This window comes from Tupaia chinensis, unplaced genomic scaffold (genome assembly GCF_000334495.1).
Source record: "Tupaia chinensis unplaced genomic scaffold, TupChi_1.0 Scaffold000126_2, whole genome shotgun sequence".
NCBI lineage: Eukaryota > Metazoa > Chordata > Mammalia > Scandentia > Tupaiidae > Tupaia > Tupaia belangeri.
Genome location: NW_006159594.1, coordinates 1,557,175 through 1,575,093, shown reverse-complemented (window position 1 = coordinate 1,575,093; position 17,919 = coordinate 1,557,175). Strand labels below are relative to the sequence as shown.

General features: G+C 45.6%; 1 protein-coding gene across 3 annotated transcripts in view; it reads right to left on the bottom strand.

Annotated features, from left to right (window-relative positions):
- LOC102481490 (bcl-2-like protein 2) overlaps window positions 1-14,857 on the bottom strand; it is a 19,366-nt gene extending 4,509 nt beyond the window's left edge. The window contains exons 1-4 of one of the 3 annotated variants that reach the window (XM_006144521.3): window positions 14,748-14,857; window positions 14,354-14,448; window positions 13,438-13,877; window positions 10,414-12,797 (exon numbers count right to left, since the gene is read on the bottom strand). In XM_006144521.3, coding sequence (XP_006144583.1) covers window positions 12,648-12,797; window positions 13,438-13,869 — 582 coding nt within the window. In that variant the 5' untranslated portion in view covers window positions 13,870-13,877; window positions 14,354-14,448; window positions 14,748-14,857 and the 3' untranslated portion in view covers window positions 10,414-12,647. Of the gene's footprint in view, window positions 1-10,413; window positions 12,798-13,437; window positions 13,878-14,353; window positions 14,449-14,747 lie in introns of those variants that run through there. The other 2 variants (XM_027770309.1, XM_014586286.2) reach the window with 2 other exon arrangements.
- Window positions 14,858-17,919: the final 3,062 nt, after the last annotated feature.

Below are 17,919 nucleotides of genomic sequence, written 5' to 3'. Positions count from 1 at the left end.
CCGCCGCCGCCGCCATCGCCGCTCAGACTGGGGCCCGCCGCCCGGCGATTGGAGAACTGCGCCGGTCACGCCGAGGATTCATTAGTCAATTAGCCTGCCCGTCACCATGAGCCAGGGCTCCATTGGAGAATATTACTTGGCAATCAAATAAGACCCCGCCCTGAGGGCGGGGCACTGCGCCAAATCCTCAAATCCTGGTAGGTGAAATTTGCCTATCAATCAACACACGTCCCGCCTCCTCTAGAGCCCTTAGGTAACAATACCGCCACGCTGTGACGACATTCCATCTTCTCTCTAGCCTACAGGCTGGTCCTCCAAGGATACGACACCTGATTGGCCCACGGCTAGGAGACTGGAAAGGACCAATCTTCCCATCGCCTCACCGCAGCGACCCAGTCTTAGATGCTGATTGGCTCGCAGTATTTGAAGGGCTGACATCCATTAACTTGACAGGCGGACCTTGCCCCCGAACGGACCCGGGGACTTCAAGATAAGGAAACCCGAGGTCATATGACTAGTCAGGCTTGAGGGGGCCGCCATCTTGATACTACTGCCACTACTACTAGCCAATTAGTGAGCTGTTGGAAAGCGGAGGCTCCAAACAGAGCGGCTTTTTCTGATCCAGAAAGCACCAGTAGATGGGATGTTGCCGGAAGCGAAGGTTCTGAACGGAGCACTGTGGAAGGGACCTTACTTTTCTCATCCAAGTTGATGGTACCATTCTCCCAAACCATAGAGGGAGAAATCCTCATTTCAGAGCTACTGGTCACAAGTCCTATCTTGCAGAGGCCTTGCAAATCTTCTGTACCTAAGCAGTTTCAGCCTGTGTATTCTCTTCCCTGGACTGTGCTGCAGCTCCCTAACAGGCGTCTCAGTTTTCAGTGTCACCTCTCCAATCCACAGTGCTACCAGACTGGTACACTACACTGGCCGGGTAGTCTCAAAACTCCTTACCATAGCCTTAGACACCCTGGGGCCTGGCTACTGGCGAATGGTTTCCATCTTCCTCCTGCTCCCAGAAGGATGCACCTGCAACCAGTTAGTGCTTTCAGTCAGTCCCTCTGCAATCATGGCTGCAAACCCCAGCATCACTTCCCGCGAGGCATTCACCAGCCTCCCCTCCTTTCCCATAATAGGCCTACCTCAACTGTGTGCTTAATGGTTTTATGCTACATTTCCTAACTAGGTTGTGTTTGTAGAGGAGGGGCTGGGTTCTATTTATATTTGCATCCCCGCTGTGATGTGATGCCTAGAACAGAGTAAGTGACCTATTGAATGTTTGTTACCCTAAAGATGTATTGGGAACCTAGGTGCTACACTTCATCTTCAACACTTTCTCAGCCTCCAAAGTCTTCTTCAGAATCCAGAGGAATTTCTCCTGGCAGTTTGCCACCATACCACTGCATCCAGAGATACTAATGAGACCTAGCCCGGGAAGGCAGGGTTTCCACAGTTTAGTATAGAGATCCTACATATTTATTTAAAAGACAGGAATAGCAGTGCTAAGTTTACAAAAGGGGTTTTTGTTAGCAGACCAAGCTATGGTTTGTCAGACTCATAAAAACCCAACCAAAAAGTTAAACAAGTATGGTTGAGACGGGAAAAATGAAGAACTCATTATACCCCACTCTTCCCCTCACTCACACTTTTTTCTCACAATTCCTTACCTCAGGAACTGGAGAGCGTGAAGCAGAGTCCCAGTCGCTTAAAATTTTGCTGCAAATCACTTCATCAGCCATCTCAGCTTCAGTGATCTGGGAGAACTAGTTGAGCACCGAAAACAAGCTCTAAATAATTGAGCTCCCTGGAAGAAAAGTCTTTCATACTAATCTTAATCTAATCATGATTTGACTATTTTATTGGCACCTAGTTTGTGCAAACTAAGGGAAATGGGATTTTTAAAAAAATACCTTTGAATACCAATTTTACTGAGCATTTGGTTTTGTTAACAGGGATCATACCTTATTATTATAGTATCTCACTGAATTCTTTTTTTTTTTTTTTTTTTTGAGAGGTTTTTGCTTTAGGGCGCGTGTGCTCACCAGACAGACAAGAAAGACAGAAAGCGAGAAATCACCTCCCTGGGGGGGATGGCCACGCCGCAATCCCTTCTCCTCCATCCTCCTCTTGGGATCTTGGGCATGCACGCACACGCGCCCGGCATGAGTTTAAGCCACCAGGTCCAGGACTCGAACCACGGTCGACAACGTGGGAGTCCAGCGACATAGCCATTATGCTAACTGCTGGTCCCCTCACTGAATTCTTAACCACCCTGTGAAGCAAATATTTCCAAAATTCTATCTTTTTAACGGAAAAACCAAAAGGTTTGAAAGAAGTAAAGTAACTTGTCCCCAGTCATTGAGTTCATTAGAACTGTGCAGGTAATTCAAGCCAGTTTTCAAAGCACAAATCAAAACTAGTATAAAGTCCACTTTAACATCAAAATTACATATGTATGATGTACCTCTTAAAAGGCTTAAATGTGTAATAAAATATGTAAAAATAATTCGTATTAGACCAAATGTAAAATTGACATAAAGTATGATCACAATTTGTATATGATTTAAATAAAAAAGGAACAAGAGCCGGTACAATCTATTTTGGCAGTATGCCAAAAGCTTATAAAATGTTGAGGCTCTTAGCCCAGTAATCCTATTTTTTATCATCTGTTCTAAAGAAATCATCTAAAAAGTGAATAAATATATTTATCAGAGTGAAAAATGTAAACGACTTGGGGCTAGCAGGTGGCATGGTTGGTGACACTGGACTCCCACATAGCTAGCTGTAGATCTAGTTCTAAACCTGACTGCTTGCTTTCTCACTTTCTCTCCCTCTGTCTATCTCTGGTGAGTTAAATAATTTTATTTAACTTTATTCATCTTTTTTTGTTGTTTTAATTTGACTGAAGAAAGACACAGAGAGAGAGAAAGTGAGAAAGCGAGCTGCTAGATCTGGGATTTGAACTGCAGTCAGCCATATGGGAGCCCAGAGCCTTAACCACCAGACCACCTGCTGGGCCCTCTCTGGTGAATTTTTTTAAAATACAGATATAATTAAATAAATAATTCTAAAAAAAAGAAATATATAAGTGGCTTAAATTTCCTAGTGAGCATTAAAATTATTATTTAATTATTGTATTTAGTTATGTTGTCATTATTATAATATTTTAATTTGACCAGAGAGAGACAGAGACAGAGTAAGAAAGCAAGCTGCCAGATCCGGGGCTCAAACCATAGTCCATCATGTGGGAGTCCAGCACCTTAACCACGCCACCTGATGGCCTTGAGCATTAAAATTATTGTACAGGGCCAGCTGGTGGCTTTATGGTTAAGGTGACTGGATCCCATAAGTCTGACTATGCATTTTGATTCCTAATCCCAGTGGCTTGAAAAATACGCCAAGCATGTACGTGAGGCACATGCATGCTCAAAATCTTGACAAGATGGAGAAATGACCATGTCCCAAGTGGGGTGAGGAGGGTTCCCTCTCTCCCTCTCTCTGGTATGCACACATGGCCTCTGGCAAATTTAAATAAATATATAAAAAATAAATAAATATGGGTGTGAGATTTACCCATTATTACAATTATCTTTAAGTAATAACTTATATAGAGGACCGTGTTTTGAAAAAAACGAAACTCAGATAATGTTGTGCCCCAGATGAGAGAAGAATGAGTTAGTAGAAGTGAGTGGTGGGCCCAGCAGGTGGCCTGGTAGTTAAGAGCACTGGACTCTCACATGGCCAACAACGGTTCAAGTCCTGAACCTGGTTGCTTCCTTTCTCAATTTCTCTCTTTCTGTTCCTCTCTGGTCAAATAAAAATAAATAAATAAGTTAAATAAAATAATTCTTAAAAAAAAAAGTGAGTGATTAGTGGAGTTGATAAAAGGGCAATTAAAATGAATGTAGGCATCTTCGGTTCTATCCAGAAGAGAAAAGCTTTCTCACTAGACAGCATAAATATTTGGTATTTCTGTAGTTTCATCACTATTCTTAACTCCTGCTTTAAAATTTATATAAACTGGGAACCAGCAGTTAGCATAATGGCTATGTCGCTGGACTCCCACGTAGGTGAACACAGTTCAAGTCCCAGACTCGGTGGCTTAAAACTCACACCGGGCATGTGTGCATGCGTGCCCAAGATCCCGAGAGGAGAATGGAGGAGAAGGGATTGCAGCGTGACCATCCCCCTGGGGAGTGATTTCTCGCTTTCTGTCTCTATGTCTCTCTCTGTCTGTCTGGCGAGCGCACATGCCCTATAGCGAAAAATCTCTCAAAAAAATTTATATAGGGACCAGCAGTTAGCATAATGGCTATGTCGCTGGACTCCCATGTAGTCGACCATGGTTCGAGTCCCGGACCCGGTGGCTTAAACTCACGCCGGGCGCGTGTGCGTGCGTGCCCAAGATCCCGAGAGGAGAGTGGAGGAGAAGGGATTGCGGCGTGGCCATCCCCCCCTGGGGGGTGATTTCCTGCTTTCTGTCTCTCTGTCTCTCTTTGTCTGTCTGGCGAGCGCACGCGCCCTATAGCAAAAACCTCTAAAAAAAAAAATTTATATAAACTATCATAATTCTAAATCTAGTCTAGAACTACATCATTTAGTATGGTAGCCCCTAGTCACAAGTGGCTACAGAGCACGTGAAACATGCATAGTTTGGTTTGAAACACACCGAAATTGTAACATACACACCAAATTTCAAAAATTTGGTATAAAAAAGAAAATGTGAAATAACTAATAATTGTTTAACATTAATTATAAGTTGAAATAATATCTTATATAATATGCTAAATAATTATTAAATTAACTTCCTGTTTCTTTTTGCATTTTAAATGAGGTTTTTTTTTTTTTTTTGAAGAGTTTTTTGCTATAGGGCATGTGTGCTTGCTGGAGAGACAGAGACAGAGAGACAGAAAGTGAGAAATTACCTCCCAGGGAAGGATGGCCACTCCACAATCCCTCCTCTTCTATTCTCCTCTCGGGATCTTGGGCATACATGCACAATACACTTGGCATGAGTTTTAAGTGGCTGGGTCCAGGACTCAAACTGCAATGAACTACTTGGGAGTCCAGCAATGTAAGTATTATGCCATCTGCTGGTCCCTTAAATGAGATTTCTAGGAAATGTATAACTACATATTTGGCTTTCATTGAATTTCTGTCAGACAGTGCTGACATAGAACCTTGGAACCTTTATCCTGTACTTACTGCTATTTTGGAGCAAACACCAATTATTTTCTAATGTAGTTTGGCCCTACTTACTTCAACTCCCTAGGTCCACCTTTGCATGAAGTAGGGTGGCCATTTAAGTGTGAAGCTGTGTTGGGCTCCTTAATTTCCATTCTCCTTGATCAAGTTTTTAAAAACTTTTAGAAGTTTTTTGACCATAGGGCACGTGCACTCCCAAGACAGACAGAGGGAAAGTGAGAAATCACCCCCAGGGGGAATGGCCATACATCAATGCCTTCTCCTCCATTCTCCTCCTGGGATTTTGGGAACACACACAAACATGCCCTGCATGATTTTCAAGCTGCCAGGTCCAGGACTCAAACTGTGGTAGGTCATGGGGGAGTCCAGCGCCTTAAAACCACACCACCTGCTGGCCCAACTTTTAAAAAACCTTGTACCTGAAAACTTATTTTAATATACTGTACCAGATATCTTAATTATCAAAAAACAAACAATCAGAAAATACAACAAAAAACAACAGAATAAAATGACTCATCAAATTCACCACTCAGAGATAATCGCTAATGATTTTTTGAACTATACCTTTCCTGAAATTTTCAGTATACAAATATATAAAGAAGAATACATATATTTTTGCAAAATGGGATCATACTATGTATATAAAATTTTCTAATCTATTTTCTTTTTTACCTAATAAAATACACAGACATCTTTCCATGTCAATAAATATATTTTTTCCAATTTTATTTTATTATTTTATTATTTTTTTAGAGGTTTTTGCTATAGGGTTCATGCGCTCACCAGAAAGACAGAGAGAGACAAAGAGATAGAAAGCGAGAAATCACCCCCCAGGGGGGATGGCCACACCGCAATCCCTTTTCCTCCATTCTCCTCTCAGGATTCTGGGCACACACGCACACGCACCGGCATAAGTTTGTCACCAGGTCTGGGACTTGAACCACGGTCGACTACGTGGGAGTTCAGCGACAAAGCCATTACGCTAACTGCTGGTCCCCCAATTTTATTTTTTATGGTTTTACTCAAAAGTCACCTTACGGGCCAGCAGGTGGCATCGTTAAGGGTGCTGGACTTCCACATGGCCGACTGTGGTTTGAGTCCCGGACCTGGCGGCTTGCTTTCTCGCTCTCTCTTTTTTTTTCTCTCTCTGTCTTACCCTATCCCTCTCTGGTCTAAGTAAATAAATAAATGGATAAATAAAGTTAAATAAAATAATTCTTAAAAAAAAAAGTCACCCTAGAAATGAGGTCTTCCCTGACAATTCAATGTAAAATGAAAAACAATATCTTCCCATTTCTCCTTCAATGAGTTTTTTTTTTTTTTTTTTTTTCGAGGTTTTTTGTATAGGCGCACCAGACAGACAGAGAGACAGAAAGCGAGAAATCACCCCCAAGGGGGGATGGCCATGCCGCAATCCCTTCTCCTCCATTCTCCTCTTGGGATCTTGGTCATGCACGCACATGCGCCCAGCATGAGTTTAAGTCACCAGGCCTGGGCCTCGAACCACGGTCAGCTACATGGGAGTTTAGCGACATAGCCATTACGCTAACTGCTGGTCCCTCGAGTTATTTTTAATAGTATTCATCACCCTATGCCATATGAAATTTACTTATTTTGTTTTTATTTCCCTTACTAAAATGTAAGCAACATAAGGACAGAAATTTGTATGTATTTGTTCACTTTACCTCAATGCCTAGAAATATGCTTAGCACATAAAAGATGCTTGAATAGGGCATATGTGCTCGCTAGAGAGAGACAGACAGAAAGCAAGAAATCACCCCCCCACCCCAGGGGTGATAGCCACGCGGCAGTCCCTTCTCCTCCATTCTTCTCTCAGCACTTTGGGCATGCGCACACACGCACCCGGAGTGAATTTAAGCCACCGGGTCCAGGACTCAAACTGGGGTCTACTACATGGGAGTCCAGTGACATAGCCATTACACCAACTGCTGGTCCCTCTGGTTGCATTTTAAAATAGTTCATTTTTTAAAATAATTATTTAATTTTTATTTTTATTTATTCATTCATTTATTTTATTTTGACCAAAGAGAGACACAGAGAGAGAGAGAGAATGTAAGAAAGCAAGCCACCAGGTCCAGGACTTGAACTGTGGTTGGCCATGTAGGCGTGTCCAGCACCTTAACCACCATGCTACCTGCTGGTCCCTAAGATAGTTAATTTATTTATATATCTTTACCTTATCCACATTTAAGGCAGCTTTTAAAGTTTTCAAAGGATCTGCTATTAAGTAAAAACACAGAAAGTCTACAACCCACCAATTTGTTGGAAATTGTAACTGAGTATTATCCCAATTTTATAAAAAATGCAATTTGCAATTTGCAGAAATAACATTCTCGGAGAACTGTCTGACGGGAACACAGTCTATCCATCCCTTCAGGTAGTTTAAAGTTTAGCCCTGTATTATATCAGACCAGAACATCACAGAGCAGCATGTTTGGGCTAAATTGTGATGAGCTTCATAGCACAGGCTTGGTACTAGGCCAGAGGTGGTGTGGTGGTTAAGAATGCTGGATTCCCACATGGCAGACCGCAGTCTGAGTTCCGGACCCGGCAGCTTGAATATCATGCCAGCAACATGTCCAAAATCTCTAGAGATCGGAGAGGAAGGGATTATGGCATGGCCATCCATTCTAGGGGGTGATTTCTTACTTTCTCTGTCACTGTCCCTGTCTCTTTCCAGTGAGTACATGCACTGTGTTAAAAAAAAAAAAAAAAAAAAAAAAAAAGACTTAGAACTCTCTGACTTCTCATTATGGTCTTTCTAAGCATTGTATTTGCTGTTAGGTGTTAAAGGGGGCATCATCTACTATATCATTTAGTGTCTTCTCAGAAAAGCAACAAAACTTTTTGCCCCTAATGAGTAACTGATAGGCTACTGTAAATCCTAAAAATGATTTGTAAATCTCAATTTGTTTCAGCTGCCAAGAAGGTCCGAGCTGACTTCATTGCCTAACTTTAGTATTTGGGATACTGCTTACAGAATGCTTTTCCATGCATTCATTTTCCCTTTGTTGTGATCTTACTGTAACGTTTCAATTTCCTTTTTACAGCCTACTTTAAAAACCATTCCCCTATTTTTTTTTTCTTTTGTATAATATTGTAACATGTTGCAAATGTTTTTCAGAACTAGGCAATTAAAGTCAATCAGTCCTGCTGTAGGGGACATAAATGTATTAACTGTCATACCTGATGAAACTCTTAAGAATATCTAATTCTTTCCCCTGGTACCATGCTCACCAAGCCACTTTCTGATTGATTAATTAGTCTATTAATTAGAGACAAGGTCTACCTATATTGTCCAGGCTGGCCTCAAACTTGAAATTCTCCTGCCTCAGCCTCCTAAGTAGCTGGAATTACAGACATGTACCACTGTGCCTAGTTCTCTGATTTTAATGTGGTTTCCCCCATAGATTTTTCTGTAGGGAGAGAATAGAAAGGCAACACTGAACGCTTCTAAGCAATTGTATTTTCTCATAGTTCAACACAAACCCAAATTCCAGTTTATTCTATTGGAATATAGAAAGACTAGAAATTCCCATTAAATTCCTGTGAGACGTGATGTTGATGTAGTTCTAGACTAGAGGTACAAAGAGATGTGTTGGTATTCGTGGCGAGTCCATCCAATTTAGAAGTCTGCATTAACCAAGTGTTCCAGGGGAACAGGAGAGGAAGCAGGGGCTTTGTTTTTGCCAGACTTATTTTAAGCCTGAAGAAGGCAGAAGTGCATCAGGGTGAAAATGCTCATTCTCACGTACTTATTAGAAGGTGATCCACAACTTGGGACTTGATGACTAGCACACGAAGATTTTGACAGGTTTTCTTTGCTTTGTTTGTGGAAGAACCAAAGTACCATAAACACACACCTCGCAAGACTTGGGCTGGGAGTTGGAGTTCATGGCATTTGGCTAGGGCAGGGTGAGTAAGGAAGGTAGGGGAAGGACTTTGATTTTCTTCTTTTTTTTTTGGAGAGGTTTTTGCTATAGGGCGCGTGTGCTTGCCAGACAGACAGAGAGAGCCTGAAGAAGGCAGAAGTGCATCAGGGTGAAAATGCTCATTCTCACGTACTTATTAGAAGGTGATCCACAACTTGGGACTTGATGACTAGCACACGAAGATTTTGACAGGTTTTCTTTGCTTTGTTTGTGGAAGAACCAAAGTACCATAAACACACACCTCGCAAGACTTGGGCTGGGAGTTGGAGTTCATGGCATTTGGCTAGGGCAGGGTGAGTAAGGAAGGTAGGGGAAGGACTTTGATTTTCTTCTTTTTTTTTTGGAGAGGTTTTTGCTATAGGGCGCGTGTGCTTGCCAGACAGACAGAGAGAGACAGAAAGCGAGAAATCACCCCCCGGGGAGATGGCCACGCCACAATCCCTTCTCCTTCGTTCTCCTCTTGGGATCTTGGGCACGCATGCACACGCGCCCGGTGTGAGTTTAAGCCACCAGGTCCGGGACTCGAACCGCAGTCGACTACGTGGGAGTCCAGCAACATAGCCATTACGCTAACTGCTGGTCCCGATTTTCTTCTTAATTATCTCAACATATTTCCAAATCCCTGTTACTTTAATTCTTGCCTTTAACAAGGTCATGAAGTGATCAAGCAATGTCGTGACCCCAAGCTACACAGTGTAGAAGTCACAAACCCTACTCAGGCCTTCTCATTAAACTTCTGGGCTTTATTTATTTTTTAATACGACCATTACATATTACACAAAAATAAAAGTCAAATGAACTTGGTATTTATAAATTATTAAATAAAAATACAGGAATATATATTTATATTTATAGAGCTTTTTCTTTTCTTCTATACTAACCAAATCTGTTCTCCTGCCGTTTTGTGATTTAAAAAAGTAAAATAGTGTATGTATGCCCTAGAATAAATGGGGAGTGGGCTAATAATCGCAGGACCGAGTTGCCCTACTTTCGCTCCTTCCTTGGCCTAAGCAAAGTCCCTACTTGTCCCTGTGGGCTCTGGAGAGCAAGAAACACCCTCTCCACCTATTTAATCTTTGAAAAATGGCAGTTATAGTTCTTTCCCTCATTAAAAAAAAAAAAATGAAATGGATTTAAAAATTGGGAGCCATACTCAGCCTTCTTGGCCAAGAACTAATCCCAAAGAACGATATGGCTCTAGGAGAGAGTCCCTAGTTTTCCCTGACAGAACAGTCTCTGGGGTTTCCATTGCTCCTCAAGCTAAGAAGGGCAGGCAGGTCAAAACTGCCCGCTGTGGTCCCGTTCAAGCTATACTTCTGGGAATCAGGACCAATCCTTTTACCCTTTCAGAAAACAGCCTCTCCTTCCGCCCAGGTGTAATGGCCTCAGAGTGGGGCATTTCAGTAACCAGCCCATGGTCCCTGCTGCCTGTTTGCTAAAGGCCCCCAAGAACCCTAGCAGGGATAGGCGTCCTGTGGCAGAGGGCAGAGTGAAGAGTCAGTCCCAAACCTGGGGAGCACAGGCTCCAATTTGGAGCTGATGGTCTAGTCAGTGGTTTTCCAACTTATTTTCAGCAGCAAACCCCTTAATGGAAATAAAATCTTACCCTGAACCCCGATATGTAAGACAGCTACAAGGGGAGCTGTTCTGTCTGAGGGCAAGTTGCCCAGCCTGCTCAGCCCCCACCCCCTTCATCTCCCCTAGGACTCCTGAGGCAACCCCTAGGAAACTTCGGGGCTCTGCCAAGCAGTTTGAAAACCACTGGCCTAGTTTGTCCTGAGCAAGTCAGAGACCCCCCCACCCCAACTGCTCGCCACAGACCGGCTCTGAGTTTCTGGCTCAGCACACTCACAACAGACCAAGTGGCACATGCAGTCTACCATCCCCTACAAATACCATTAAAAAGTGCAGCCCTCTCTCAAAAGCAAAAAATCTGGACTACACACCTGAGGCCAATTTGGTCCCACATTCTAGCGAGCACAACTATGTTGCCACATCCTGGGACCAAGTGAAAATCTCCAACATGAGTCAACCACGGTCTAGCTAAGATGGTCAGTGCTCAGGACGACGGGCAGGGTTCTAGAGCACTGTGAAGTCAGCACTGGAGAGCAGCAATGTGAGCACCTTAGAAAGTGCAGCAGTGAGGTCTGGCTCAGGGCATGCATCTGGAGTGAATCATTTCTTCCTCAAAAGAAAAAGCTATGCTCAGATCTGTTCTAGAGGACTGTGAGTTCTACAATGAACATCCTCAGGCTCTGAAGTACAGACAAGTAACACCCATGCAAATAGCGTGGCATCAAAGGAAACATAAATGCTTCTAGGTTATAGTAGGTACTCTAGAACCCATACACCTGGCCCCAGATAAAGCAGCACCAAAGCCCTCCACACAGAATAGGCCAGTCATTTGTGCCTGTCACCCTCACACCCATGGGCTTCAGAGTTGGAATGATCCTCTCAAGGCATCAATAGTCTCACTGAGACACAGCATGGGCCAAGGCTATCTTCTAGACCAGCATTTATGTCCACACCCTCAAAAGGGAAATTAGTTAGAGCCCCAATTTAGAGTTTAAGTTTGGGTTCAGAGGTCCCAGAGACAGAAAACACTTCAGGCACCATTGTGCCCTAGTGGAAGAGAGGGCAGCAGGCAGTTCCAGCTACCGAAGCCTCTACCCACCCAGGCGCCACAGCCCTGCCCTTTTGTCAGAGCCCAATAGGCAGCAGCAAGTGTGTGATGCACAAGGAAGGGGGATGATGAAGGAACAAGGCCAGCTGCAGAACTGCTCGTCTTTCCGAAGCCCTGCTAGGGACTCTCTGCGGAGCAGTGCCAAAGCCCTGTGACTGGATACAGTGTATGTCCCTTAGCCTTGAAGCATCAGGACAAGGGGAGGAGGAAGGAGGAGTGGGAAGGTGGGGCAGAGAACTTCCCCTTCTTCTTGCCACTGTGAGAGGGAGAGTTTTCTCCTGGAGGAATCCCGCCACCACTGGATTAGACAAGCAGCCCAGCATGCACACAAGCACACGTGCACATGCACACGTGTGTCCAAGCAGCCCACCGTCACAGCCACCTCTCCCTATCACCCAGAGCCCTGAGCTCCCACTCTAAAGGGATGTGCCTTCTGTGTCCCCCAAATCCCAACTCTTCCAATGGAGATGCAATCCCGTATGCAAGTTCACCTTCCTGAGGGCAGCAAACCAAGCTCCAGATAGTTTCATGTGCCCATACCCATGGCATGACCCTCCCACCTCCCTCCAACCCTGAATGACTCCATCTCCTAACCCCTTGATCATCCCTAAACATTACCCAATGTTTCCAGCTTACTCTTCAAACCACCTGCCTGGCCTGCTCAGCTCCCTCACACACTACCTTTCCCCTGTCCATGCCTGCCCCGTTCCCATCCATTCACTTCACTTCTTCCAAGGGCATTTCTTTGTTCTGTTCCTGCTCTCCCGGCCCACAGTCTCACCTAGCCCCACCTGGCCCTGGCTTTCTCACTTGCTAGCAAAAAAGGCCCCTACAGTCACCAGGGCCCCCAATGCCACAGCCCCTGTCAGCACTGTCCTCACTGATGCCCAGTTCCCCTCCCGCAGACGCCGTGCCTCCTCCAGGGCCCCGTCCCCGTATAGAGCTGTGAACTCCGCCTGTGGGAGAGAAGGGAAGTAGGAGAGAAAGGAGGAGAAAGGGATATCAGGAGAGGAAAGAATGGAGAAAAGAGGAGAGGAAGAGTTCCAGTTCCATCCACTGTAACCACTACCCCACACCCAGCTCCTCTCCAGCAAAAGCTCTCCTGGCTGCAAGCCCCTCTGATGACCCCAGGTACTCCCACCCTCAACCCTGAGCATCTAGCTCATTGGCCTTCTCTGCCTCAAGTGAAGCCCACCTTTACAAGCAAAAAATTCTGCTCAGAATTGGCATCTTTTGCCAAGACTGGCCTGGACACCACCCATCCCTGATCCTCCCCAATGCCCATGCCATGTACTCAGGTGTAATAAAGGACCTGACACCATTCTTTGCAGGCACTCCCTGGGTACTGTGTATTCTGTCCTCTGCTTGGGACATGAGCCCATCCAGTAATTACTGCATGGCAGCCTGGAGTGCAGAGTCCAGGGTGATCCCATATGAGTGCACCTGTCAGTCTGATTCCACCCAAACAGGGAGACTGCCCCATGCCTCATTCCCTGCACAGCTGCCCCCAGCCTCCAATCAGAGCCCCCAGGTGCTCCCCACTGGAGAGCAGTTTTGCAGAGGGATGCGCAGAGCAGCAATTGAGAAGCTTCTTACCCAGCCCCCACTGCTGTGGATCCAGTCAGCCAGCCGTGTCTCCAGGTAGGCCACCATCCACTCCTGCACTTGTCCCACCAGTGGCTCCATTTCCTTGTTGACACTCTCAGCACACAATGCAGCCCCAAAGACAAAGAAGGCCACAAGGCGGCCCCAGTTGGGGCCCCCTTGGAAAAGTTCATCAGAGACCTGGGTGAAGCGCTGCTGGGCTGAGCCTGGGGTCACATGCAGCTGAGCTGCAAGGTCAGAGAAGGTGCGCCGGAAGCGGGTCTCAAACTCATCTCCAGCTGCCCGCATGGCTTGGTGCAGTGGGTCAGTGGCTGGACCTTCCCCAGGGCCAGCTCCACAGACATAACCCTTCTGCCTCAGCTTATAGCCTACAAAGTCTGCCACCAAAGCCCGTGTGTCTGGGGCTGAGGCTGGGGTCGCCATCCGGGCGGCTGCAGAGGCAAGGATGAAAGATTGGCATGAATATATGGAATGTATGGACAGGGATCCAGAGAGAGACTTCCGGTTTTTTCCAACTAAGTGAGATGGGGAGTGGGGTGGGGAAGAAATGCCCAGAGATCACTGGGCAAGGAGGGGCAAGAACAAGGAAATTAAGAGATATGGTGTGGGGGCCAGGGCATAAGGGGTTGGCCATTATATTCATATTAAATGTAAAACAAGTATTATTTATTTTTAAAATACTTTTGATTCTTATCATAAGACAACAACAGCTCCATGAAGCCCTTATAAGCCCTCCTCCCCCCGGCCCAGTACACACCTTTTTGGTTAGAGGAAGGGGCTTAGGACCTCCCTAGAAGCAAAATGTGAAGATGCTGGCAGAGGCACAAGATGGGGAGGAGACAGGAGCTGAAGAGAAAGGTGGAAGAAGCAAAAGACTGACCAGAACAGAGGGGAAGGGGATACTCACCCAGCCTGGATGGCAGCTCTTAGGACCCAGCGCTGGTGGCAAGGAGTACCCTGCTGGGGCCTTTCATCCTCCCGGCCAGCGGCCAGCGTGGAGCCCTGGGAAGGGGAGGGGGCAATCAGAACTAGGCAGAGAAGGCCAGGGATCAGGGTCTGGCCTGAGAAGGCCTGGGGGTGCAACTGCTGGGAATGGGCCCCTGTCCAGAGCATTCTACCAGCTGTGTGATCGAATCCATGTTTAATGACTGCCCTCCCGGGAAACCCAGGGCCAAAGGCTTCCTGCCGACACCATCTCTACTCCCGGCTTCCTCCAGGAAAGCCTAAAGGCCCAGCTTCTCCCTTACCCCCACCCTTAGCCAGTCTCCAACCCTGTCTGCCTGCCAGGTTAGGGATCTCACGGGTCAGGCCGCTGCTGGGATCCGGCCGTTTCCTGGTGCAGGAGCTGGGAGGGAGGGAGAGAGAGAGGAAGGGAGGGAAGGAAAGAGGGAGGAGAAAGGGGGGGGCAGGAGGGAGGGCCCGGCGCCGGGTGATGATGGGGCCCAGAGATGCGTCCAGAGAGAGGGGCGGGGCTGGGACGCAGGCCTGGGAAGGGCCACAACTCAGGAAGAGAGAGGTCCGCTGAAGGCAAAGAAGGGCTGGACAGAGAGGGCACCATGGGCTGTGCTGGTTTTAGCTCCTGAGCCTCGAAGCTGCCCAGAAAAGGGCGCTGGTTCTCAGGACACCTGGGAGCAAATTCAGCATTTCCAGGAGGTCTCTGATGTTCCATGCACTGGTTGAACTTTTCCAGGCCTGGATCGTGTGCCTGGAAGAGAGGAGCAATTTCCATTTCGCTGGAAACTGCTTACCAGGTGCCTTACATTTCTGGGACTAGCAGCGATGCCAACCTTTTCCATCGTTTTTTCTCTTGGATCTTCAATCTGGTGCTCTCTTCATGGGCTGGGGCATCAGGCAGGCAAAGGGGAGCCAGAACTTGGATCGCAAACAGTTTTTGCAGGTATTTTTCCTCTTCCTTTATAATCAGATAGATTTTCTTTTCAATTTCTTTTATAACCCAGCACATGAATTCATTCTCATTATGAAAAAAAAAAATCAAACAATAAAGAGGTGCCCAGTAATAAAATATAAGCTCTCAAACATACACACAGACATAGATACACACAGGCCCAATTTCACTCTGTCCCTGTAGCTTGATGTTTACCCCTTCAGGTTACATGTGCATGTGTAGAATTTAAACATGGCAGTACAGTTCTACAGGGCAGTTCACAGGGTGTGAAGCAGTCTGACCACAGCTGACCCATGAGGGCACACACAGGCATTCCGACTGGGCCCCTGGGGCTCTTGGGGCTGGCACTCCTTCAGCTACTCTGGAGAAAGCCCCAACCACAGGTCAAAAAGAGACAACCCAATTCTCTTTTCTTGCTGGTTCTCTTTGCTTCTTCCTCTTCTCTAAGCCATGGTATTCCTATCTGCCTTTATGGTCACTATGAAGCATGAAGACCTCCATTCTGAATATGACTCCTTTGCCATTTCCCTTTCCCTGTAATCTGACCCGTATGTGCCTCCTGGAAATTCCTCACGGAGTGCTTATCACCAGTAGATGAATGTTGCCATCTATCCCTGTCTTCCTAAGCGAATATTTATCACCAGCAGATGCAGCTAACTATAACTGTCCAGCCAATTATAACTGTCCTTCCTGGTAACCTGCTTTTTCGGCTTTTGTAAACTGCTCTCACATCACTTAAGGCCTGCATTTTCTTAGACGTGTAGTTTTTTTTCCTTTTTGTTTTTTGCCTTTATAAACCTTCCTCCCCTGCTTTGGGGCTTTGGAGTGACACAAGTCCTCTTGTAGCTGCTGGCTTAATTAAAAGGCTCCTTTCATTTGGCTACAACTGGATATCCTCTATTTTCTCACAGATTTGAATATAACAACTAGAGAAGCAAGGCCTTTTCTATAGCAATAATATTAACAACCAACACGCTTGGAAAACCTATTAGGGGCTAAGTGCTTTCTTTAAATATATAATATCCTGGGACCAGCAGATGGCGTAATGGTTACATCACTGAATTCCCACGTAGTCAACTGAAGGTTGAGACCCAGACTTGGTGGTTTAAACCTCATGCCGGGCACATGTGTGTGTGTGCCCAAGATCCTGAGAGAATGGAGAAGAAGGGATTGTGGCACGTCCATCCCTCCTGGGGGGGTGGTTTCTCGCCTTCTGTCTCTCTCTGTCTTTCTGGTGAGTACATGTGCCCTATAGCAAAAACATCTCTCTAAAAATAAATAAATATATAATATTTTATTCTCATACCAATGCTTTTGCTGTTTTATTCTCATTCTAAAGATAATTAAATTGAGGCTTTGGGAACCAGCAGTTAGCGTAATGGCTATGTCGCTGGACTCCCACGTAGTCGACCACGGTTCGCGTCCCGGACCCAGTGGCTTAAAACTCACGCCGGGCGCATGTGCATGCGTGCCCAAGATCCCAGGAGGAGAATGGAGGAGAAGGGATTGCGGCGTGACCATTCCCCCCTGGGGGGTGATTTCTCGCTTTCTGTCTCTATGTCTCTCTCTGTCTGTCTGGCGAGCGCACGCGCCCTATAGTGAAAAAAAAAAAACTCTCAAAAAAAAAAAAAAGATAATTAAATTGAGGCTTAAAGAGGTCAAATAATCTATCCAAAACTATATACCGATAAGCGAGTAAACCAGAGCTTAATCTAATTCTATCTGACCTGAAAGTTTGTCTTAACTTTGGCTCTGTATTGCATCAAAATCACCTCTTCCCTTCAGGTAGTCAATGTTGCCTCACAGTCAGAATCTACACCATCTACAAGCCCACACTCCGTCCTCTCCTCTATTCTGAATGTACACCCTATTCTGCTCCGCTCCTTTATGGCTGTATCCTTTCAACCATCTTCATTTCTTCTTTGCCCTTGGGCTGACCATTCAGCAGCCACCAGCAAGCTTGCCCTTCTTTAGAGAATAACATAGTGTAGGCCTTTCCTCACAATCCTGATTTCTTTTAGACACTTTTTTTAAAATTTCAAGTAAATGTCTTAGAAGATCCAAATAGGGCCAGCAGGTGGCATGATGGTTAAGGTGCTAGGGCCCACAAGGCTGACTGTAAGGTTTGAGTTCCAAAACCAGCAGCTTGAAAATCACAACAGGTGTGTGTGTGTGTGTGTGTGTGTGTGTATGGCAAAATCCCAAGGAGAACGGAGGAGAATGGAGGAAAAGGGATTACTATGTGGCCATCTCCCCAAGAGGGTGGTTCGTCACTTCCTCTCTCTCTCTCTCTCTCTCTGTGACGAATGCATGAGTTTTATAGTTAAAAAAAATTTTTTTAAATCCAAATATATTTTTGTCTCCCTATATATTTAAGCTTCTTAGGAGGAGGAACTGAGGGTCAGCAGGTGATGTGCTGGTTAAGGCACTGGACTTTCACATGGCCAACTGTAGTTTGAGTCCTGGACTTAGCAGCTTGAAAATCACACCAGATACATGTGCGTGGAAGCCAAAAATCCCAGGAAGATAATGAGGAAAGGATTGTAGCATAACCATCCTCCTGGGGG